Source organism: Chlorocebus sabaeus, chromosome 3, assembly GCF_047675955.1.
Source record: "Chlorocebus sabaeus isolate Y175 chromosome 3, mChlSab1.0.hap1, whole genome shotgun sequence".
Lineage (NCBI taxonomy): Eukaryota > Metazoa > Chordata > Mammalia > Primates > Cercopithecidae > Chlorocebus > Chlorocebus sabaeus.
In genome coordinates, this window is record NC_132906.1 from 78,081,926 (window position 1) to 78,108,882 (window position 26,957).

The 26,957-nt window shown below is 39.6% G+C and overlaps 1 protein-coding gene across 4 annotated transcripts in view; it reads right to left on the reverse strand.

Annotated features, from left to right (window-relative positions):
• The window catches only part of UGGT2 (UDP-glucose glycoprotein glucosyltransferase 2), a 228,616-nt gene extending 203,646 nt beyond the window's left edge, over nt 1-24,970 (reverse strand). The window contains exons 1-4 of one of the 4 annotated variants that reach the window (XR_005243747.2): nt 24,709-24,970; nt 8,140-8,222; nt 702-832; nt 127-239 (exon numbers count right to left, since the gene is read on the reverse strand). Coding sequence is in view for 3 of the 4 variants with exons in the window: in XM_038007821.2 (XP_037863749.2) it covers nt 127-239; nt 702-832; nt 8,140-8,222; nt 24,709-24,866 (485 nt within the window). In the remaining variant the exon portion in view is untranslated. The remainder of the gene's footprint in view (nt 1-126; nt 240-701; nt 833-8,139; nt 8,223-24,708) is intronic. The other 3 variants (XM_038007821.2, XM_007960706.3, XM_073014442.1) reach the window with 3 other exon arrangements.
• Between the last annotated feature and the right edge of the window lie 1,987 nt (nt 24,971-26,957).

Consider the following 26,957-nt stretch of genomic DNA (forward strand, 5'->3'; position numbering starts at 1 on the left):
ATACAAATCACATTCTTGAATATACGATGTCTTAGAATATTAAATTTTTTTTATTATAAGAAGTTTCTGCTATTGAACTGTCCTCTTTATAACCACTTCTTTCATTATAGGCTATTATTAATTTACCTTGAAGCAGCTTTCTTCAGCAGCTTTTTAATCTCATTAATTTTACAGGTGTGCTTCTTATGGATAACCACAAATGCATTACAACCATCTGGTGGTGGTTCATCAGCTGCAATCTAAGATTTCAAAGATTATATTTAGCTACAGTAGTTGATAATTACAATACAATTTTAAAACCCTCACACATTACTTTGATTAAAATAACTCATCAACTACTATTAAGTTATTGCTCCAATTAAAGTGAAAAACATCTATATGTATGCAGAATCTAAGAATATTTTAATAAAATCAACTTTATCCTAGGAAAGGCATGCTTCAAAGTTATTGAAAAAATTCTATTAAAATTTTATGATACTTCATTTCAATGATTTGTCCCCATAATTTCCTTATCCCAAATAACTAAAAATTACAGAATATATTCAATTACATTATAACAATAATAATATAATCAATGATAGGCTATGGAACCAACTATAAACTTGTAGATCATTTTGAACTCAAGATGTTCATATTAAAGAGCTCTATGTACATTGCTAGCATGCCTCTTTGTCTAATACAGTTTGGATATTTTTACACACCTGCTGAAACATCTGAATAGCTGGGGAGTATGCCCTTATAGAGAAAGCGAACTTTAAGAGGTTGATGTGTAAATTGTCTAGAAACTGTCCAGCTTTCTTCAGGATTAAGTTGTAATAAGAATAATCTGATTCTATAAAAAGAAGTCAAAAGAAAATAATGTTAGTATTTTATACACTACACATTGGCACATCTTCCACTGCAAAGCTAACTTAATGTCATATAATCATAACTAAAGTTTGGTTACGGATAATGCTAGAGAAAAATGGAAAAACCAAGAGCTCAGTTCTATAATCAACTTCATTTTGGATCTTCCAGTAATGTCCAAGTAATCAACATGAGACCAGGTGAAAATAATCTTGCCATTAAAATCTATTTGGAAACACCAGCATTTCAGACCAACTTACTCCAAAGTTGTGGGGTTATGTTACAAGGATAAGATATAAGTCCTACCTACAAGGTAGAAATTAAGAACAGCAGAAAAGTTATAGAATATGATTGTTAATGAATTTTAAAGTACCTGTATGAATAAATTCTACTGAGATTTAGTGCCGATAGCCAAGTATAATTAGTGTATCCAGAATACTTTTAGGAGACAAAATTTGAACCAGGTCTTCGAAAGTAAATGTCATCTTGTCTGGAACTTGAACGAACTAACCTGAGCTGCAAGTTGCCTACTATAAACCCTATTCAAAGATCTCAAAGACACAAAGGAGAAGGAGGGATCCTAGAATTTAATTTAAAATTCTCCAACACCCCTGGGGAGACAGAGATCACCTGAATGGGAGAAGGCAGAAAAGTGCAGCCTAGAGCTGAAGAAGACCTGGTGGCACTAACGGGGATAAGCAGGGGTGGGAAGAACTTTCTATCTGTGCCGCTTTCCTTTCTCTACTCTTCTCCGGGTATAATCACTGACTGCATTGTGTCAGAAAACTGTAATGCATTCCAGGGCCAGGCAGAGATGGTAAGGTACTAATAGGGCAGCTCTGGAGTCCATTCGGTACAGGCATCCACAGAGGCTGGCCTCTAGACATTCTCCGATAATGTATTCTCCTCTACGTCCTGGCACTGGGTTATCAAGTGACAGACATTTCTCCCACAAAAGAACAGAGCTGGGGCAGATGAAGAGCAGTTCCCTGTGGATATCTGATGTGAAAGGGATAACAAGAAGAATGTGATTAAAGCAGATTGCAACACCAGATACTCTCTTTCCGAGAGGAGGAAAAGGATGTTCTGACCGGAAGGAGACATTTTGGGGTTAGTTGGGAGACTGGGTTGTTTGCTGATTGTGACAATGTTTACTATTTGCTCCAAAAGTGCTGGGCCCTTGACCCTCAGTTCCTCTCTTTACCACAACCCATTCACGATACAGGTGTTACCTGGCCCTCCAAGTTGTCCTCTGGGAACTGAGGCTCAGGAAACCAGTGCAAATATGTGGACACTGTGGTTATTGCTTTTGTTATATGTAATAAAGCCTTCTGTCTCTGAATCAGGGGTCTCAGGTCTTCTGTCAGCATCCATGAAACTAATCTGTCATCTTTGCAAATAGGGTAACATCTCAGACCCTTCACAGTACTTGACAGATCTGACAACAAAATGGAATGCTGACAAGATACGTGGATTTCTGGAGAATAAAAGGCCCAGTCCTATGGTCCAATTAATCGCATTTGAGGAGAGAGCTTGAGAAGTAACAATGGACATTCTGACAAAACTGTACAGTCAATCAGGTAATGAGTCATCTTAATTTTGCTGCCTATTAATGAAGAGAAGAAGAAGAAAGGGTTATAGGCCAAGGGAAATAAGTTCAAAAATATCTCCCAAACAATGTCTTAGTGGCATCTTAGGACTAAATTCCTCCTATAGTCCATCTTGCCAATATTAGATCCTTTCAAAGATGACAATAAAAAGTCTCAAAGTTTAGTTCAATACGTCCTGGCTGATATAAAGAAGCTATGAATCACTCAGGAGATTTCCTCTGGTCAGTTATAAAGTCTTTCAGCTCTGATCCAAAAGTCTTATGTTGTCCATCTGATTCCTGAAACTGTGGCAAGAGTTTTTAGCTTGCAAACAGGGTAAAAATTCCAGCCCCTTCACAGCTCTTGACAAAAAGCTCAGAAATGAGATGACCAAAAAAAGAGGGAGATATGAGAAGTTTTGTGAAAGAATACAAATAAGAACTAGAAAGAAAATAATACTAGAAAACACAGACTAAATTAGAAGGAGCACAAGAGTAAACAGACACTATGGAAAACAGAGTAGGAGAAACAGAATACACAGAGGAAAAGTGATAAAAGTGAAACAAATAAAAAGGAGAGATGGGAAAAATGACTTGAGAGTAAATGACAAACACAGAAGTCAGGCAAAGTAGATTAATATGTGTATATTTGTAGACCCTAAGGCAGAAAAATCAAGTAAATGGAACAGAATAATTAAAGAAAACTATAATTCAAGAAAATCTTCCAGAATTAAAAAGAGTAATGAACTTACATCCCTAAAACAAAAAAAGACACAGAATGATCAGCATTGGGACATTCTCTAGTTTAAATAAAAAACAAAAATACAAAAAACCTCTGGGGCTCTAAAGTTAAAAATCAGAAGTTTAGAATTCACATATGAACAATTAAGTACGTGAAGAACTCGAGGGCTATTTCTCCAAGAGTTATTCATGAGGCATCAACCAGAAAGCAAACTTTATATAACCAAGAAATAATTGGAGAAATTGCAGCATCAAGTCTGCTTGTGAGCTCTATACCATCTCTAGATCAATTCACAAAAAAAGTCATTTAAAAGTATTTGTATAATTGTTTAATTTTGGTGCCTCTTATTAAACCATGAAGGAAAGCATCTTTTCTATCATAGTTTTTCAACTGTACATTTCTATACCTGGCACACAAAATAGGCATTCAACAAATTTCTTTAATATTTAATAGATATTATAAATAAGTTTCTTCATTCTAAACCATATTTTCCTAATCCAGCAACTTTAAACAGTTGACATATGAGAATAAGCATTGGCTCTTTCACTCTTACTTCTTTAACAAACTATAGATGATTTCTCAGAACTTGGGAGAAATGGTGAGTTTTCCTCCAAGAATCAAAAAGTAATGCAAATAAGATTCGCGTTCAACAGTAAAAACAAAATAGAAAATAAATATTATTTTTTAAAATATTCTTAAAAATACATTATACTTACAAGGACAGCAAGAAAATAAAAATTAATGTAATAACATCTAAAATATGACTACATCAGTCAAAGGATTGGTCAACCATGAAAGCAGAGAAAAGAAATGTGAGTAGTGCCTGACAACAGATATCAAATTTTGTCAAGGTCACCATCAAGGTTTCCCCTTATGTAGTAGTGAATGTAGGATTCAGGAGTTTATAGAAAGTAAACTTTTATAAATTAGATATAACGAGCAAGATCATCTCTATTATGAAATGGATGCATTGGGCTATGTTGGCTGATTTGTTAAATAACTAAATCCATGCTCACCAACTAAAAATACCCCTTCAATATTCTCTGTCTTTATCTTTAACCTCAGTTTTTACTCAATTTTTGACTACTGGTACCTAATATTCAAAAACCATTCTCATTAAAAAAAAAAATAAACAGCAGCTTCCACAGCCAGCTACTGACTCATCTTATTCCCTTCATAGTCAAAGGTCTTAAAATATTTAACAACACGTAGCTCTACAGGAAGGGGACATTTTGGGGGTGGTTGGAGACTGGGTTATTTGCTGATTGTGACAATTTGACAAGAACCTCAGAAATTAGATTACCAAATAACGAAGAGATATATAAAGCTCTACTCACATCTTAACTTACTGAAGTCTTGATTACTATACCAGTGAAATGGTTCTCACCAAAGGCACTAATAATTTCTCTATTGTTAAAAGTAGTAGGTGCAGTATTTGATAACATCAATCACTTACAACTTAATATTCTCCTGGTTTTCATGATCTCATATACTTTTACAGGATTTCAGCTACCACTACAGGTACTCTTCCTTAGTCTCTATTGTGCTCTGTTCTTCTTATCAGATTCCCTTAAACATTGCTGTTCTCAGGGTTCTGCCATTGGGCACTATTTTACTCTCATTCTGTACCTTCTCCCTGTAACTTAAATTACCATTTTTCATGTTGATCACTCTGAAATCCTACCCTTTATCCTAGAATTTTTTTTTAATCTAGATCTCTACTCAGATATCAGCTTATCGATACACTTCTATTTTTATATTTCACACGCATTTCAAATGTGGCACATCCAAACTCCAATTACATTCTTCCCCCAAATCTGGTTCTTGGGTAAAAGTAACTACGTTAGAAAGTCTTAACATTTTTTGAAAATTTCTTCCATTAATAAAATACAAAAGCAGTTTTATTTCAAGGACTTTGAAAATGACATTGTTATATGCTGAGCAGCATGTGAAGAAGTAAAAATAAACAGGGATTTTGAAATCAGATAAATATTGGATGACATTTCTCACCTCACAAAACTACGTAGGTTAACTAATATGCCACTTGAATCTTGAAGCATCAATAAATACATAAGTCTGGCAGAACCACATAAATTTTTTTAAACAGGCAACTCAATGCTTAAAAAGTCTTAATTTGCTAGAATATAATATAAAGTGATTGCATTAAATGGTATAAAACTAGTACTTGAATTCAAAAAGTTAAATGTTCATTATTTACAATTTTTTTAGGCAGGTGGATCACCAAGACTTATTATTTAGTAAAGAGTATTTAGAAGGTCTCATGGAGATTCAACAACCTAAATTATTACAAGTAACAGAGGATTATTAAATGTTTAAGATGTCTTGAAAACAAATTCAGTAAAATCTGTTCATTAATATATTTCTCATTTGTACCATTCTTTTCCACACTTAACAAGGTCAGCAATAATATCACCACATGCATTAGACTCTGCCATTATAAATAAAGCCAACAGAATTATATTTTAAGTGTTAGTAAATTTTTTTTTTTGAGTCAGTTTCACTCTGTTGCCCAGGCTGCAGTCCAGAGGTGTGATCTCGGCTCACTGCAGCCTACACCTCCAGGGTTCAAGTAAGTCTTGTGCCTCAGCCTCCCAAGTAGCTGGATTACAGGCCCACACCACCACGCCCAGCTAATTTTTGTATTTTCAGTAGAGACGGGGTTTCACAGTGTTGGCCTGGCTGATCTCGAACTCCTGGCCTCAAGCGATCTGCCCACCTCAGCCTTCCAAAGTGCTGGGATTACAGGTGTGAGCCACTGTGCCCCATCAGTAATTCTTACTTTAATACAATTTAGGTTCAACCCTGAAAACACCTGAAATACCTCTTTCACTATACGCTTGATGTAGAGTTTAGGTACTCCTGAGCTTATATTCCAACTTGTTAATGATCTGCCACCAGATTGTCCAGGTATATCATTTCATTTAGGTATAAAATATGCTGATATAAGTAACTTAAAATGAATTTGAAATTTACAGGAGTAATTTTTAGGATTGCTTCTCCAATAAAAAATAGTGCTGAATAAGGCCAAAAAGCATGTACTGAGAACAACATATATGGGACAGATATATTGAGGATTTTAGGTGAGAGTTCCTCCACACATTCCATCCTGGTCTCTTCTACTTGTTTTGTGCTCCCTACTACCTGACTAAATCTCATCATTCAAACTCAGCTCCAGCATTTACCACTGAAAATGCTGTCTTGCTCTCGCTGGAACACTGACTAGGTTCCTCTTTTATGTGTTTTCATGTTATGCACACCCCAATTAAAGCTCTTATCACCTAATAGTGTACATCACTGTTTTGCTGTCTCCTTCACTATATCATGAAGTCCTGAGGATGTAGATCACATTTATTCATCTTTATATTCCCATCATCTAAAGTACCACCAGCATTTCTTATATATAAATAATTTTTTCAGGAAAAAATTTTGAAAGGAAAAATTATTTGCTTTTGGAAATATTTCAGTTTAAAATGTTATTAAAAGCATGTCTGATCTTTTTATTTTTAAAATCTACTTTGTGAAATCACAAAATCACTGAACTTCAAGGCTGCCTGAGCCAAACAGGCTTCAGTAAATGAGCTTTTAAAACATCTGAAACTACAGTTTATCTTACATTTACACTCAGGAACAAAATAATAAACTATTTTAATCACCAACAGTAAGATCTCTCTAAATCTAAATGGCTCAAGATTTTACTCTTAAGGAATTCCAAATTCATGTCATCTATTCTAGTTCCTGCAGAGACAGGAAAATAATAAAACTTTCTTTACAATAATTAACCCCTTAGCCTCTGCTGTTAAAATCTCATTTCAATATCTTTAATCTACTGACCTACCCTAAGAAAAACAATAAACACTTTTTAATTCTGAGGAAGATATATGTGTATATATAGGTATAAATTCTCGTATACACATAAAAACAGAAATTACTATTTTACAGATAGTGAAATGAGAGCATATTAATTACCTGACTTTTTGAGGGTATTAAAAGTTTCTTTAATGGGTTAAGAGTCAAAGTATTCTGCCAATCAAAACACAATATACATGTCAGTATACATTTGTCCAAACTCATAGAATGTATAATAACAAGAGTGAACCCTAATGCAAACTATGGACCTTGGGTAATAAGGATCTGTCAAGATAGGTTCATCAACAGATATTCATGTACCACACTAGTGAGGGATGCTGGTAACAAGGGAGGCTATTCATGTGTAGGGGAAGGGGGCATATGGGAAATCTGTACTTTCTGTCCAATTTTACTATGAACTTATAACTATTCTAAAAACAAATTAAGTCTTCTTTTAAAAAAGAAAAAAAATGTGCTATTACTAGACACAAAACTATTATTTCAAAGAATTCTAGGTAAAAAGAAAACTGTATCTTAACAATTTTTTGCGGGGGGAGACAAGGTCTCTCTCTGTCACTCAGGTTGGAGTGCAGTGGTACGAACACAGCTCAAACTCCTGGGCTCAAGTGATCCTCCGCCTCAGCCTCACAAAATGCTGGGATTACAGGTGTGAACCACCACACCTGGCCAATTTATTTTATTATTTTTCTTTTTTAGAAACAGGGTCTTGCTATACTGCCCAGGCTAGTCTCTGACTCCTGGGCTCAAGCAATTCACTGGCCTTGGGCCTTCGAAGTAGCTGCTACTACAGATGCACACCACCATGTCCAGCTAACAATTCTGATTTATTCTTGATGAGAATGCAATACCCAAACATGACTAATTATAAGAGGTATCTTATAATAAAGTATTAAAACCTTATTTTTGGAAACAGATGCTTAGAATGGTATCTATTAAAACATATTTTCAAATTTAATGTTAGATTTACTAACCCAGTGAAGTATTCACACTTAAGCATTACCATTAAAAAATAATCAACATTACATATGTGTACATAAATACAAATCTTACAAGTTAAATTTTACACATCACCTACCTGTTTGCTTATAAATTGCTAATTCTTGCACAGTTTCCAAAAACTGCCAAAATTTTTCATTACTTTCTTCTGCCATAAATTCACTATTAAAAAATAGAAGTAATCAGTTAGTAGACGGAATTTAAAATGGTTTAGATACTATAAACTATACTCAAGAACCAAATTATATCTATAGCAAAAACAAAAACCCCTAAAAATTAATGTCAAACTACTAATTTCCATTTACTATAACACTGGAAAAAATATACACTGATAATTCTTACCTGAGATATCATTCTCAACTATAAACATATACTCATGTCAGGAAAAGGCTTCATGAGAAATTACTTCTGGCTTTTCCTTGTTCTTAGCAACAACTAAAACACTGACAGTTATTCTATCTTGCCACGTTAAATGCCACTGAGAAATACAAGAATGATAATTAAGAGAGAACATTATATAAAGGTAAAAAGTAGAAAAAAAAAGACCACCTGTTTTACATAAACAAAAATTGGTTCTATAAATATTTTACAGAAGTTATATTATCTATTGCCTTTACTTAATTGTGTAGAAAATCTTTTTTATTTTTTAAAACAGAAAAGATCTTAATTTTAAAGATAGGAAATCAGTGTATTGCACAATGTCTTTGGCCATACAGCCCAATGAAATTTCCATGGTCTATAAGAAAAAATGGCCAAAGCCATTTAAAACCTTTTAGAAATAATGAAATAAACGAAAGATTTAGTTCTGCACAGATCAAAACACTAGAGAGCTAAAACAAATAGGGTGAACTATTTAAGCTAGAAACAAAACAGCCACCAACAGATGGTGCTGATTGTCTGTTATTGCCCACCTTATCTTCCTCTCTAGCCTTAGTAAACTTAAACTAATGCTTAAAATAAAAGGAAAGTATTAAGGACATCCACAACGCATACAGATTAACTAATTCTTATGAGTCTGACATGGCCACTAAAAAGGAAAAAGGAAGTGAGAAAGACTGATTAATTCATCAACATAAAAACAACAAGCACAGGAATTTAGAGTAATAAGTAACTTCTAGGAATTTAGAATAAGTAACTTCAAATCAACTCTTGCTATTAATGGCACCAAATCAATGACTTGAAAAAGAAAAAACAGGAAAGCTAAAAGCAGAGGAAACAATGGAAAACACTAAATAGGACAATGAACTGAAAAAGACAGAGATGGTACAATACCTTAAGTAGGGAGAAAGGCTTAACTGATTTGACCAAACAGTTGCAGACATGCTCATATACTGTGCAACCATAGGTAAAAGACTAGTTCCAAGTACCAAAATCTGTACATCTACCTAAGTCTGATCCTTCTAAGTGATCGCCTTAAGAAAGTGTTCCAGCTAACAAGGGAAGTGAAGTACCTCTTCAAGGAGAACTACAAACCACTGCTCAAGGAAATCAGAGACGACACAAATGGAAAAACATTCCATGCTCATGGATAGAAGAATCGATTTTGTGAAAATGGCCATACTGCCCAAAGTAATTTATAGATTCAATGCTATTCTCGTTAAACTGATGGCAGCAGTGACCCGTCTAGAGTGGCTGCTGCAAAAACGCCAGCTGCAGCAAGGGAGACATGGCCAGGGATGTGTATTCCATGGAGCTGGTGGGAGCAGGGAACAGGTGAAAGTCCCATCCCCTTCTGAGTTGGCAGGGTGGAGGGCCCGCACTTCTCAGGCATGGCTGTCCAGACCTGGACATCCCTGTGCTCTTGGGGACTGGAGGCAGGTAGGAGCCCACGCCTCCTACCGAGTTGGCTGAGTGGGAGCCCCGCACTCCCTGGGTGCAGCTGCAACCACCCACCTGCAGCTGTGGACCCAGGCATCCCTGCACTCTCAGGGGTCTGAAAAGCCCCCTGTACACCACAGGCTCAAAAGTGCCTGCTCCTGCTGCCTGGCCTCTCCCTGCTCCCGACCCCTGCTCCAATTGTGGAACAAAGTTGCACCTGAGCCCAGAAGCTGTCACAACCCAGCTGGGTGTACATGTGTTTGGGGTAGTGCTGACATGCCAGCCCCCTACCACCTCACCCCCCTCCAGAATTTGGGCACCAATGGGCATGGGAGGGAGGCCAAGATGGGTCTGGGGGCAGCTTGGCACAGGCCTGAAAGTGCACCATGATGCAAACAGCCTGGGTGCCATGGACACAGTAGATGGCAGGTTAATGGTGGCAGGGAACAGATGGGCAAAATGGGATGGGTGCCCAGTGAAGCCTCATCTTCAAGCTAAGGACAACCTGAAGCCTGGGAGCTGGGCTACCTGTTCCACAGACTGGAGTGAGAATTTACGATGTTTTATTCTGGGCCTACCCAGGGCCTCCCAAGGACCAATCAGCACACATTTCCTCCCCTCTGACGCCCATAAAAACCCCAGACTCAGCCAAACTCAAGGCAGATGATGGGATGACCTGCCTGTGGATAGGAGCTACCCATTCCAGGTGTCCTCTCCCAGACATCGGGACGACCTGACTGCAGGTAGAAACTAGCCACTCCATTTCTCTTCTCTGCTGAGGGCTGCAGACTCAACAGAATGACCTGCCTGTGAAAAGGAGCTACCCACTCCAGGTCTCCTCTCTAGCAACAACTGCACTCATCAGGATGACCTGACAGCAGAAAGGAGTTACCAACTTCAGTTCTCCTGAGAGTTGTACTGCCTCTCAATAAAGCACCTCTTTGCCTTGCTTACCTTCCAGTTGTCTACATACCTCATTCTTTCTGAACATGCAACAAGAACTTGGAACCCACCAAATGGCAGGACTGAAAGAGCTGTAACACAAACAGGGCTGAAACACAAACAGAGCTGAAACACAAACAGAGCTGAAACACAAACAGGGCTGAAACACAAACAGGGCTGAAACACAAACAGGGCTGAAACACAAACAGGGCTGAAACACAAACAGGGCTGAAACACAAACAGGGCTGAAACACAAACAGGGCTGAAACACAAACAGGGCTGAAACACAAACAGGGCTGAAACACGCACCCCACTCACTACATTGCAGGCAACAAAAAGGAGAGAAGAGCTGCAGCCCTTCACAGAGCCCAGACCTACAGGCTCCCTGAGCCAGAGCTGTGACACTCTCTTTGGGGCTGTCTGGTTCCTGGTATCTCCAAGCTTCCAGGTGCCATTGCATTCCACAGTGCCTGCAGTGGAAGCCACCTGCAGTATGTCTGGTTGAGCCACAGTCTTGTACAAAGCGGGCGCCTGTGCGAGTACCCAGAGCTGCTCACCCCACTGCAGCCGGCATTCCTGGCTGTGCGCAGTGGCTGGACCCTGTGCTTGCTCACACACTCACCGCCACCCTGCACCTGGCTCGCCCTTGGCCGGCGTGGGATCCAGGCCAGTAGCACAAGCTGAGCATAGCCTGCCGGGTCGAGTGGACAAAGCAAGCACAATGGGCCTGAGCAAAACTCAGGCAAAGGTGCTACCAGCCATAGAGGTTTCCGGCTGGCAAAGCAAAAACCCTTATCACAGGATCCTTATCCTGTAACAAAACTACCATTGACAATCTTCACAGAATTAGAAAAAAATGAGAAAGAGCCCAAATAGCCAAGACAACCCTAAGCAAAAAGAACAAAGCTGGAGGCATCATGCTACCCAACTTCAACCTATACTACAAGGTTACAGTAACCAATACAGGATGGTACTGGTACAAGGACATATACATGGATCAATGGAACAGAATAGAGAACTCAGAAATAAGACTGCACACCTACAAGCATCTGATCTTTGATAAACCTGACAAAAACAAGCAATAAAAGAATTCCCTATTTAATAAATGGTTCTGGGAGAACTGGCTAGCCATATGCAGAAAACTGAAACTGGACCCCTTCCTTATACAAAAATTAACTCAAGATGAATTAGACTTAAATGTAAAACCTAAAATTATAAAAACCCTATAAGAAAATCTAAGCAATACAATTCAGGACATAGACATGAGCAACGATTTCATGATGAAAATGCCAAGAGCAACTGCAACAAGAGCAAAAATTGACAAATGGGATCTATTTAAGCTAAAGAGTTTCTGCACAACAAAAACTATCATCAGAGTGAACAGACAACCTACAGAATGGGAGAAAATTTCTGCAATATATCCATCTGACAAAGGTCTAATATGCAAAATCCACAATATGCAAAATAAATTGACAAGAAAAAACAAACGACCCCATTAAAAAGTAGGCAAAGGACATGAATAGACACTTATCAAAATAAAACATTCATGTGCCAACAAACATGAAAAAAAGCTCCACATCACTGATCATTAGAGAAATGCAAATCAAAACCACAATAAGATACCATCTCACACCAGTCAGAATGGTGATTATTAAGAAGTCAAGAAACAACAGATGCTGGCAAGGTTGTGGAGAAAAAGAAATGCTTTACACTGTTGTTGGGAATGTAAATTAGTTCAACCACTGTAAAAGACAGTGTTGTGATTCCTCAAAGATCTAGAGGCAGAAATACCATTTGACCCAGCAATCCCATTACTGGGTATATACCCAAAGGAATATAAATCATATTATGAATATACATGCACACATATGTTCACTGCAGTACTATTCACAATAGCAAAGACGTAGAATCAACCTATATCCCCATCAATGATACACTGAATAAAGAAAATGTGGTATATATACACTATGGAATACTATGCAGCCATAAAATGAATAAGATCATGTCCTTTGCAGGAACATGGATGGAGCTAGAAGTCATTATCCTCAGCAAACTAATGGAGAAACAGAAAACCAAACACTGCATGTTCTCACTTACAAGAGGGAGCTGAATGATGAGAACACATGGACACATAGTGGGTAACAACACACTGGGGCCTGTTGGAAAGGGGCAAGGGGACGGAGAGCATCAGGAAGAAAGCTAATGGATGCTGGGCTTCATACCCAGGTGATAGTTTGATGTGTGCGGCAAACCACCATGGCACACATTTACCTATGTAACAAACCTGCACATCCTGTACACGTACCCTGGAACTTAAAAGTTGAAGAAAAAGAAAGTATTCACTTAAACTTATCCCTTCAATACACCGCTGCTCTAAGCACTTTTGGAACTCTTCTGGAATCTCAGAGGCCATTTGCTGGTAACTCATTATTAATCACTGAGGAGGAAACATCCTTGAGACTATCTAAACCAGTTCCGCACCTGGTAAAAGGTAAGATATTACCTTTGAACAACATTTTTGTTTGTTTGTTTAGGACAGCATCTCCCTTTGTCACACAGGCTGGAGTGCAGTAGTGCAAACATGGCTTACTTGAGCCTGGGAGGTCTCAAGCGATCCTCCCACTGCAGCCACTCAAGTAGCTGAGACTACAGGCACATGCCACCATGCCCAGTTCATTCTTTTGGACAAAGTTATTTTAAAGGTAACAAACTGGCATTTCCAATTGTTCACTTGCCTTATAAAATATATGGCCCGAAATAACTATATTTCTTCAAAAAATTCCATCCAAAGTTATTTCTATAAAAGGTATTTTTATACGCACTAAAGAATTTGACAGCAATTATAAGTGGAATTTCAAAAATATTTTCAATAAGATCAACACAAGTAGAATAAATGCAGTTCAGATGTACAAATTAAGGTATACATATTGTAAAATGCTAGGCCCTTCAGCCTATAATCACCTCTAGCCAATGTTTTTTTTTAAGACGGAGTCTCGCTCTGTCGCCCAGGCTGGAGTGCAGGCGCAATCTGAGCTCACTGCAACCTCCGCCTCCCTGGTTCAAACAATTCTCCTGCCTCAGACTCCTGAGTAGCTAGGATTACAGGCATGTGCCTCCACACCTGGCTAATTTTTGCATTTTTAGTAGAGACAGGGTTTCACCATGTTGGCCAGGCTGGTCTCAAATTCCTGACCTCACGATCTGCCCGCCTCGGCCTCCCAAAGTGCTGGGATTACAGGTGTGAGCCACTGCGCTTGTCTGCAAATTTTATTATAAATTTCTTGATACGGGGGACATACCTCATTCACTTCCTATGTAGGACTATACTCAAGTTATGCACTCAAATTTCCAGGATGAACTGAAAAACACCTGTGTGTGTGTGCACGCACATGTGTATATACACACACACATACATATATATACACATACATATATACACACATACATGTATCTATATACACAAACACATTTACAGATTTTGGTTGGGAAGCTCAATTTCTGGATTTAAAGCATTATTCTTAGAAATTTCCCTTACTTGCTCCCACATTATTTTCCTTAAGTTCCTATCTGCCCAGCTCCTTCAACCTATTCAATGCTCTTCAATTCTTCCACTTCCACACTTACTCTTCTCAACCTCTTTGATTTTCCTACTATTTTGATTTAAGAGAAACATAAACAAATTGAAGGACAGCAGAATAACGAACTATACAAAATAAAATCTTGGAAGTGCAGTAGTTGAAGAAACTACAGGCTTTTGGCCTGCTACTCTCAATGTGTCACACACAGAAACAGATTTGGTTCTGAAAGAGAGGATCAGTAGATAAAAGGTATAGAGAGAAAGATTTTAGTGTATATAATAAAGGACCTCCTACAATTCTGATTTGTTTACAACAAAACAATAAGGCACATGAGATAACACTGAGCATCCTCTCTGGATTTTCCAAGGACAAACTAGTTTCCACAAGTAAGGTATATTGTACAGGTAATTCTGATGGTGGCTTAAAGTATACCTTTTCCTATAAAAAAAGTATCTTTTGTTGAATTAGCATTATTGAGTGCCTAACTTTTGTGTACTGTACCTTGGCAAAATAAACATGAATAAAAACCAGTTTTGTCTCTGAGGCTCACATTTTAACAACAGAGATTAGCATACACAATACCTTACAATAAGGATTATTACAGAAATACTGGCCAAATGTTATGAGAGAATAATAGAAAGTTATTAATTTTGTCATGGGAAAGTATCAGGCAAGACAGAGTAATATGGTATGCCCACAAGTCATTATCAATGAGGAAGACTATAATAGAATGATATATTACTATCCTAGTGCTACTACACCATTACCCAAGGATCCTCTACACATACTTCCTGGATAACCCCATGTTTATACTGGGCTTCTGCTGTGATAGTTGAGTGGATTCATGAATCACAGGTCTAACCTATTCAGCAAGAGAAATTTATTCTCTCAGAGTTCTTAAGGCCAAAAGTCTGAAGTCAAGGTTTGAGCAGAGTTAATGCAAAAGACTCTAAAAGCTGCCCTTTTTTTTTGTTGGGGGCATCATTCAAGCCACCCTCTAGCCCCCAACAACCTCCAAAAACTCAACCAATTACAGCGTCAATTCTAAGTCCAAAATCTCATGTAAGTATCATCAACTCCATTTACAAATTTTATCATCTAAATCATGTATGGGTGAAACTCTGGGTATGATCCATCTTGGGGCAAAATTCTCCCCTGTCCATCTGTGAAACTAGAAAACAAGTTATGTTTCCAAAATGCAATGGTGAGACAGGCACAGGATGGATGCTCTAATTCTCAAAGGAAAAAAATAGAAGGAATAAAGGGGTCACCGGTCGCAGGCAAGTTCAAAATCCAGCAGGGCAAATTTCCATTATGTTCCAAAGCCTGAGAATAACTCTCTGTGGCCTGATGCTTCACCCTCTGTGCTGCCTGCCATGGTTCTGTCTGCAGAGTTATTCTTTCTTTCTTGAAAGGGCAGCACAATCTTTACGGCCAAGTAGCTCTATCAGTCAATTTCCTGCCTATAGAATTTTAGAAGTCCAACAGCCTTCTTTCGTTTTGTCTTGTCTGTCTCTTTTGGCCCAAGATGGCAGTGTTTCTAATACATTCCCAAAAACTTTGTAAGACTATTGTATATCTCGCCAAGAGCCACATCATTACCCAAAGATCCTCCCCAGATCCTTCCTGGATATCCCCATCTTCTTTATACCAAGCTTCTGCTGAGATGGTTGAGGAGACCCATGAATCACATGCTTAACCCATTCAGCAAAAGGTCGTCCTGCCAGGTTCCTGTCTTTCCAGAGCACCCATTCCTAACACTGAGTTTCCTAGTTGTAGCACACTTTACGATCTGGATAGGCTGAGAACCTCCTAAATCAAGTGTGGGTTCCTTTTTCCCTACCTGTTCCTTTCTAAATTTATCTCTTTCTCTCATTTTAATATAAGCAACAAGCAGAAACCAAGCAGCACTTCTAACACTTTGCTTGGAAATCTTCTCAGCTCATATCCAAGTTCACCACTTTCAAGATGTTTTCCACAAACTGTAGAAACCAAGTCAGCCAGTATTCTATCACTACATAACAAGGGTTACCTTTCTTCTAGATTCCAATATAGCGTCTCTCATTTCCTTCTGAGCCGTGGCCAGAACAGACTTCAATGTTCATATTTCTACTGGAATTCTCTTCAGGATGACATAAGTATTCTCTCTAATGACAGAAGTTTTTTCAACTATGCCCTTTAATCTCTTCTAAGCCCTCAGCAGAATCACCCTTAATGTCCAGATTTCTGCAGTCTCCTCAAGGCAGTGTAGGCTTTTAATACCAAACTTCTCAAAATTCTTCTAGCCTCTGCCCAACTCCACAGCTACTTCTACATTTTGGAGTATTTGTTACAGCAGCACCTAACTTTTTGGTCCAAAATCTGTATTAGTTTCCTAGATCTGTTCAATAAATTATGAAAAATTTGGTAACTTAAAACAGAAACTTATTCTCTCACAATTCTGGAGGCTAGAAGTCCAAAATCAGGGTGTTGGCAAGGCTGTGCTCCCTCGGAAGGCTCTAAGGGAGAACTCTTCCATTCTGATGGCTTCAGCTGTTCCTTGGCTTGAGGCTGCCTAACTCCAATTTCTAACTTCACATGGTCTTCTCCTTTTTGCCTGTGTCTTCTCTTCTGTCTCTTAAAATGACATTGGATTTGGGGCCCATCTGGATAATCCAAGATGATCTCATCTCAAGATCCTTACTTACATTAACAAAGACATTCTTCCAAATGAGGTAACATTCACAGGTTCTGGGAGTTAGGATGTGGACATACCTTTTTGGGGGCCAGCATTCAACCTACTACAGATGCCGCTTGACTTAGATGGCGTTACCTCCCAATAAACCCATACTAAGTTGTAAATACTATAAGTAAAAAATGCATTTAATACCCTGGTAAACCCATAATTAAGTAAAAAAATTCTAAATTGAACCATGACAAGTTGGGGACCATTTGTACAAGTGATGAGGTTTGTAAATCAGACTGGGGCCAGACTGTGAAGGACCTTAAGGAAGGTTAACATCACACAGCAGTTCCAACTCTAAGACTCTTGAGGCAAATGTAAAGCCAGACACTGTTAACAAGCAGTCTAAGGCTGCAGGAAGTTAAACTGATTTGGAGCTAAGTGTGAGACCAGATCTAGGCAAACAAACACTGGAGAAAGGATAAAGGAAGGGGGATCAAAACTAAGCTAGAATCAGGTATTCAATAAAAACCGTTTTAGCCTCCCACTCAAATGGACAGAGCAGCGTGCGGAGTCTTGCATTCTGAACTTTTGCTCCAGAACTACTGCAGGAATAAATCAGAAAAGCCAAGAGAACCCACAGACCCTCTGAAGGAAGTGGATTGCTCCTGTGGAACCTGGGAGATACTCCAAATACTCTGAGTACCCAAACTGTGAGAGTGGGAAAGGGGGACTGTCTGCCCCTAAACACACACCCTCACTGGGGAACCCGAAGGTGTATATCACTGGAGAAGATTCTGATCTTACCTGGAGCTGAGTCAATTTAGAGAGCCAAGCAAAATACAGGAGTAGAAGCAGCAGTGGGAAAAGCCCGGTGGACGCTCTGGGTCCCCTAGGAAGCTATTTCTGCCTTGCCTCACAGGGCTCCTTGGGTAGGGCTGCCAGAGGCACTGGGAAGAGGCCACAGGGAGAAGGAAACCTCCAGCTGAACCTTGTAACAATTCCAACTGAACAAGAAATCTCCTGGCCAGAACTTGGGGGAGGGCATGAATCTGGTGTGCCAACTCCATAGGTAGGGAAGCATGACAGCCCTATTTGCATTTGCAGCTGGGAGGCTGGTAGCCTGGGGCAAGTTCTCAGCCCCACCACGTGGAAACAGACTCAGTGCTGTTGGGTGGGGCACAGAGTGAGTGAGACTGGCCTTTTGGGTTACACGGGAGCTGGGTGAGGCCTGTGACTGTAGGCTGTCCCCCACTTCCCTGACAACCTGCATGACAAAGCAGAGGCAGCCATAATCCTCCTAGGAATATAACTCCATTGACCTGGGAATGGCACCACCATCTCCCATAGCAGTTGCAACAAGACCCACCCAAGGAGAGCCTAAGCCCAGACATGCCCTAGCCATGACCCCATCTGATAGTCCTTCCCTACTCACCATGGTAGCTGAAGACAAAGGGCATATACTCTTGGGAGTTCTAGGGCCCGCCCACTGCCTGATCCTCCCCATACTACCACAGCTGATGCTCTCTTGAAAGGGCCACCTCCCTGCAGAAGGTCAATCAGCACAAAAATAGCGCATTAAACAACAAAAAGTGAGGCCCCCTCAGAGAGTCCATTTCACCCCCCTGCCACCTTCAGCAAAGCAGGTGCTGGTATCCACAGCTAAGAGACCCACAGACAGTTCACCGACTCCGTGGAGACAATTCCCAGTACCAGCCCGGAGCCTGTTAGACCTACTGGGTAGATAGATCCAGAAGAGAGATAACAATCTCTACAGCTCGGCTCTCAAGAAGCCACATCTGTAGGAAAAGGAGAGTACTACATCAAGGAAACACCTCATGGGACAAAAGAAGCTGAACAACAGCCTTGAGCCCTAGACCTTCCCTCTGACAGAGACTACCCAAACGAGAAGGAACCAGAAAATAACTCTAGTACTATGACAAAACAAGGTTCTTTAACACCCACCAAAAAATCTCACTCACCAGGAATAGATCCAAACCAAGGTGAAATGCCTAATTTACCTAAAAAGAATTCAGATGGACAGTTATTAAGCTAATCAAGCAGGCACCAGGGAAAGGCAAAGCCCAATTTAAGGAAATCAAAAAAATGATACAAGAAATGAGGGGAGAAATTTTCAGTGAAATAGATAGCATAAATAAAAACAATCAAAACTTCAGGAAACAATGGACGCACTTATAGAAATGTAAAATGCTCTAGAGAGTTTCAGCAATAGAATTGAACAAGCAGGAGAAAGAACTTCAGAGCTCAAGGACAAGATTTTTGAATTAACCCAATGCAACAAAGAAAAAAGAATAAGAAAATATGAACAAAGCCCCCAAGAAGTCTGGGATTATGTTAAATGACCAAACCTAAGAATAATCAGTGTTCCTGAGGAAGAAGAGAAATCTAAAAAGTTTGGAAAACATATTTGGGGGAATAATTGAGGAAAACTTCCCCACCCTTTCTAGAGACCTAGACATCCAAATACAAGAAGTTCAAAGAACACCTGGGAAAATCAACACAAAAAGATCATTGCCTAGGCACATAGACATCAGGTTATCCAAAGTTAAGATGAAGGAAAGAATCTTAAGAGCTGTGAGGCAGGTAACCTACAAAGGAAAACCTATCAGATTAACAGCAGATTTCTCAGCAGAAACCTACAAACTAGAAGGGATTGGGGCCCTACCTGCTGCCTCTTAAAACAATTATCAGTCAAGGATTCTGTATCCAGCAAAACTAATCTTCATAAATGAAGGAAAAATAGTCTTTTCCAGACAAAAAAAAAATGCTGAATTGCCACTACCAATCCAGCACCACAAGAACTGCTAAAAGGAGCTCTAAATCTTGAAACAAATCATGGAAATAAATCAAAACAGAACCTCTTAAAACATAAATCTCACAGGACCTATAAAACAAAAATACAATTAAAAAAATAAGGTATACAGGCAACAAATAGCACAATGAATAGAATGGTACCTCACACCTCAATACTAACATTGAATGTAAAGGGCCTAGATGCTCCACTTAAAAGGTACAGAATTGTAAAATGGGTAAGAATTCACCAACCAACCATCTGCTGTCTTCAAGAGACTCACCTATCACCTAAGGACTCACATAAACTTAAGGTAAAGGGGTGGAAAAAGATATTCCATGCAAATTGGCACCAAAAGCGAGCAACAGTAGCTATTCTTATGAGATAAACGTTAAAGCAACAGCAGTTAAAAAAGACAAAGAGGGACATTATATAATGATAAAAGGCCTTGTCCAACAGGAAAATATTACAATCCTAAATATACATGCAACTAACAGTGGAACTCCCAGATTTATAAAACAATTACTACTAGACTCAAGAAATGAGATACACAGTAACAAAATAATAGTGGGGGACTTCAATACTCCACTGATAGCACTAGACAAGTCATCAAGAGAGAAAGTCAACAAAGAAACAATGGATTGAAACTATACCCTGGAAAAAAATGGACTAAACAGATATTTACAGAAGATTCTACCCAACAACCACAGAATGTACATTCTATTATCAGTGCATGAAACTTTTTCCAAGATAGACCATCGATAGGCCACAAATCAAGCCTCAATAAATTTAAGAAAACTGACATTATATCAAACACTCTCTCAGACCTCAGACCACAGTGGAACAAAACTTAAAATCAACCCCAAAAGGAACCTTCAAAACCACGCAAATACATGGAAATTAAATAACATTCTCCTGAATAAGTCAACAATGAAATCCAGATGGAAATTAAAAATTTGTTCAAACTGAACAAAACAGTGACACAACCTATCAAAACCTCTGGGATACAGCAAAGGCTGTGCTAAGAGGAAAGTTCATAGCCCTAAACGCCTACATCAGAAAATCTGAAGGTACACAGACAATCTAAGGTTACACCTCAAGGAAGTAAAGAAACAAGAACAAACCAAACCCAATCCCAGCAGAAGAAGGGAAATAACAAAGATTAGAGCAGAACTAAAGGAAAATAGAACAAAAAAAAAAACAAAAGATAAATGAAACAAAAAGTTAGTTCTTTGAAAAGATAAATAACATTAATAGACCATTAGCAAGATTAACCAAGAAAGAAAAAGAGAAAATTCAAATAAGCGCAATTAGAAATGAAATGGGAGATATTACAATGGACACCATAGAAATACAAAAGATGATTCAAAGCCACTATGAATACCTTTATGTGCATAAACTAGAAAACCTAAAGGAGATGGATAAATTCCTGGAAAGATACAACCCTCCTAGCTTAAATCAGGAAGAATTAGATACCCTGAATGGACCAATAACAAGCAACGAGATTAAAACTGTAATAAAAAATTATCAACATAAAAACGTCCAGGACTAGACGTATTCACAGCCAAATTCTACCAGACATTCAAAGAATTGGTATGAATCATATTGACACTATTCCACAAGACAAAGAGGGAATCCTCCCTAAATTATTCTATGAAGCCAGTATCACCCTAATACCAAAACCAGGAAAAAAACATAACCAAAAAAGGAAACTACTGACCAATATCCCTGATGAACATAGATGCAAAAATCCTTAACAACATACTAGCTAACAGAATCCAACAACATATCAAGAAGATAATCCACCAATATCAAGTGGGTTTCATAACAGGGATGCAGGGATGGTTTAATATACACAAGTCAATAAATGTGATACACCACATAAACAGAATTAAAAACAAAAATTACATGATCATCTCAACAGACTCAGAAAAAGCATTTAACAAAATCCAGCACCTCTTTATGATTAAAACTCTCAACAAAATCAGCATAGAAGGGACATACCTCATTGTAATAAAAGCCGTCTATAACAAACCCACAGCCAACATAACACTGAATGGGGAAAAGTTTAAAGCATGCCCTCTGGGAACTGGAACAAGACAAGGATGCCTACTCTCACCACTTCTCTTCAACATAGTACTGGGAGTCCTAGTCAGAACAATCAGACAAGAGAAAGAAATAAAGGGCATCCAAATCAACAAAGAGGAAATCAAATTGTCACTGTTAACTGACGATATAATTATATACCTAGAAAACCCTAAAGACTCCTCCAAAAAGCTCCTCGAGCTGATAAAAGAATTCAGCAAAGTTTCCAGACACAAAATCAGTGTACACAAGTCAGTACTCTCTTATATACCAACAGCGACCAAGCTGAGAATCTAATCAAGAACTCAACTCCTTTTACATAGCTCCAACAAAAATAAAATACTTAGGAATATACCTAAAAAAGGAGGTGAAAGACCTCTACAAGGAAAAAAACTACAAAACACTGCTGAAAGAAATCATACACAACACAAACAAATGGAACCATATCCCATGCTCATGGATGGGTAGAATCAATACTGTGAAAATGACCATACTGCCAAAAGCAATCTACAAATTCAATGCAATTCCCATCAAAACACCACCATCATTCTTCACGAAACTAGAAAAAAAATCCTAAAATTCATATGGAACCAAAAAAGAGCCCACATAGCCAAAGCAAGATTAAGCAAAAAGACAAATCTGGAGGCAACACATTCCCGGATTTCAAACTATACTATAAAGCCATAGTCTCCAAAACAGCATGGTACTGGTGTAAAAACAGGCACATAAACCAATGGAATGTAATAGAGAAACCAGAAATAAACCCAAATACTTACAGCCAACTGATCTTCAACAAAGCAAACAAAAACAAAGTGGGGGAAGGATACTCTATTCAAAAAAATGTGCTGGGATACTTGGCAAGCCACATGCAGGAGAATGAAACTGGATTCTTATCTCTCACATTATACAAAAACCAACTCTCAATGGATCAAGGACTTAAATCTAAGACCTGAAACTATAAAAATTATAAAAGATAACATCAGAAAAACCCTTCTAGCATTGGCTTAGGCAAGAATTTCATGACCAAGAACCCCAAAGCAAATGCAATAAAAACAAAGATAAATAGCGGGGACTTAATTAAACTAAATAGCTTTTGCACGACAAAAGGAACAGTCAGCAGAGTAACCAGACAACCCACAAAATGGGAGAAAATCTTCACAATCTATACATCTGACAAAGGATTAATATCCAGAATCTACAAGGAATTCAAATCAGCAGGAAAAAAACAGTCCCATTAAAAAGTGGGCTAAGGACATGAATAGACAATTCTCAAAAGATATATAAATGGCTAACAAACATGAAAAAATGCTCAACATAGTAATGATCAGGGAAACACAAATCAAAACCACAATGCGATACCACCTTACTCCTGCAAGAATGGCCATAATAAAAAAAATAAAAAATAATAATAGATGTTGGCATGGATGCAGCAAACAGGGGACACTTCTACACTGCTGGTGGGAATGTAAACTAGTATAACCACTGTGGAAAACAGTGTGGGGAAGTCCTTAAAGTACCAAGAATAGATCTACCATTTGATCTAGCAATCCCACTACTAGGTATCTACCCACAGGAAAAGAAGTCATATGAAAGATAGTTGAACATGCATGTTTATACCAGTACAATTCACAAGTGCAAAAATGTTGAACCAATCCAAACACCCATCAATCAACAAGTGGATAAAGAAACTGCAGCATACATATGATGGAATACTACTCAGTCATAAAAAGGAATGAATTAATGGCATTCACAGCAACCTGGATGAGATTAGAGACTATTATTCTAAGTGAAGTAAGGAAGGAACGGAAAACCAAATAGCTCATGTTCTCACTGATATGTGGGAACTAAGCTATGAGGATGCAAAGGCATAAAAATTACACAATGGACTTTGGGGACTCAGGGGGAAAGGTTGGGAAGGGAGGGAGGGATAAAAGACTACAAATTGGGAGCAGTGTATATACTGCTGGGGTGATGGGTGCACCAAAATCTCACAAACCACCACTGAAGAACTTACTCACGTAACCAAACACCACCTGTTCCCCAATAACCTACAGAAATGAAAAAAAAAAAATTAACTATTTTACCATCAAATACATGCAACTTATGTGGAGTGGAGTCTCTTTTTAGGGCCACATGCTGTTGCTGTGGTGCATCCATTAAGTCATTGGTGTAAAACTTCATTTTTGCTAAGAGAAAGAACTTTCTAATTTTACTCAATTATTGGAATACTAAGGGGCAAAATGCAATAGCTACAAGTTTTGTCCTGCAGAGTAAGTGATGGGTAATGAACTAATTCCGTTGGAAGGGATTCGGGAAAAATATTACCTTGCAGGAAGCTGCCCTCCCCATAGCAAGCCTAGGAGCTGATGGTATGATGTCATCATGACTAAACTAGGTACTTCAAGCACTGTCTGCTGAACAGAACTGCCTACCCCAGTGGAAGCGCTTGCGTTAAGTGCCACGCGTAAATGCTAATACATCCCAACAAATTAAAGCAGAGTAAAGAAGCTTTAAAAACTGTAGGTAAAGTAAGACCTGAGGGGGAAAGGAACTGCAAGCGAGTGCTGCACTGGAACCGAGAAGCCGCCCCCGGTCGGGAGGGAAGGAGGTGGTGATGCTCAGGGCCAGAGCGGGGGCGTCTGGAGAAGCCGGGTGGAAGCGAGGAGACACCCACTGCGAGCACGAAGAGAGCGCGGCTGAGTGTAGCAGCGCGCCCACAGCCGCCCGGACCAGGGCCCGGCCCGTACCCACCTTGCCTCCAGCAGCAGCGGGGTCTCCGGCCACTTCGCGGCCAAGTGGGCCGTCACCGACTTGGACGCGGCGACCGTCCCGGCACCGAGCTGCGAAAGCCACAGCGCAGTAGAGCCCAGGAGCAGCTGCACCACGTTCGTGGCCTTCGCTGGCGCCATGGCACGGAGACAAAAGCGCGAGTCCCTCGGACCCGGCACCCAGTCTGCAGCCGCCACGCTTCGGCCGGCTCTTCCCGGCGTGCGACTGCCCACTTCCGGTGGGGGGAGCTGGAGTCCGTTACCGGGTGCCAGGTCCGGGCCGGCGCATGCGTGTCCCGCTCCGGCGCGGTTTAGTGGGTGCGGCCTGGTGAGCCCACGCCAGCCGGACACTGGGCCACGTCCGAGCCGCCGGGGCGGCGCCGGGTTGCTGAGCGGCGTCACAGATGCTCCCGCGGGTCCGCTCCCGGGACCCTGGGTTCTCGGACAGAGGCCTTGGGACACTGGGCGGGAAGCGGGCTCTCCAGACCGAACTAGGGCTGGCTAGAGTTGCCGAAATCTGGAAGCAAAGTCAGGACCACTTGGATATTGTCCACCTTTTACATAGGAGGAAAATAAGGCCTGTAAAAGTTGAAGTCCCCACCTCACGCAGTTCTCAAGTGTTACTACAGATTGGAATCACCTGGGAGAGCTTTTAGACGGCCGCCGCCAAGGCCACGCCCCATTCCTGAGAATCTCGGGACGGGGGTGAGATGCGGCATCAATAGTGTTATTTAAAATCCGCAGGTGATTCCAGTGTCCAATCATGTTAGGAAACCCGTGACTTACGGGTGGCTCTCAAACCGAATCACTTGCTTGTTAAAACACTGCAGAGTGGCGGGCTTCTCCACAGTGTTTCGGATTCAGTGGATCCCTTGTGGGGGCCGAGAACTTGCATTTTATTTCTGCCAAGTTCCCAGTTAATACTAGTGGCTAGAAATCACACTTGGAGCCTTTTCCATTCGAAGGTGTGGTCCAGGGTAGGCACAGGCTGTGAACTCAATGGAAATGCAGAAGCTCAGGCCCTGCCCCAGACCTAATGAATCAAGATCTCCAATTTAACGGAAACCACAGGTGATTCCTATGCACTTGAAAGATAGAGAAGAGTGATTTAGAGGATTACATGTAAACGTGCACAGAAAAGTGCCGATAAGCCTGAGCATAGTGGTTCACACCTGTGGTCCCAGCATTTTGGAAGGTCGAGGCGGGAAGATCGCTTAAGCCAAGGAGGTCCAGGCTGCAGAGAGCAGTGATTGCGCCACTGCCCTCCAACCTGGGCGATAGAGGGAAACCCTATCTCAAAAAAATGTTAAAAAATAAAAATAAATAAAAAGCCCAATAAGTGATAGTTTTTTTGTCAGAGTAAAATATATGGTAAAATAGTTTATGGGACGCACGGATTCATTGCTTTTTTTCTCTCCTGTTACTCCTTTGCCCTGTAGGGAAACTGGATCTCTTGAAGTTGCAGAAACATAGTCATTCCCTTTTTTCGTTTCATTTGCTTAGTCAGTACCCTTCCTTAGAAGACCCTATTCCACTAAGCAATTCTACGAATTTCCAGAATAATTTCTCACTTCCAAAGTTTAGCCTTCATTTCCTGATTTATCCTACTTGGTATGATCTATCCTTCCTTTACATTTGCTCTTTATTGTAACTGCCTTATAGCACTTAAGTTCTCACTTTAATACTTGAGTACGGTACTTAATTTATTTCTCCTGTGAGAGATGGTATATTCCCCCAGAACTCATGCCTTGTTCATCTTTGGCATCCCTTGCAGTACCTAGCACAATACTTCACATGTTATTGGGGCTCCATGAAGATTGAAGAATCCTTGCTTTATGAAAAGAAGGTAGAAAGCTGAGGCAAATGCACTTCATTTCTATCCGTAGTGTATACGAGAAAAATACATTACGAATCTTTCACAATTATTTGCTTTAATTAACTCCCCATTTCCACTCATATTTAGATCGAAATTTTTATTGAGATTGTGGGATTAAGGAAATAAAATATTGGCAGTGAATGTCTTAAATGTCAGCATATCCAATGGGCTGCAAATCTTTAAGAAACAATTGGTCATATAAAAGGCACATTAAATAGACTATTAAAGGACACTAATAAAATGTATATTAGTAAAAATTTCAGTATATGTGAATTCAGAATAGTGAGAATGCTCATTTCTCTTTTAAAGAGAATAATATTAATCCAGGCCATTTATGTATATATTTGTTATACATT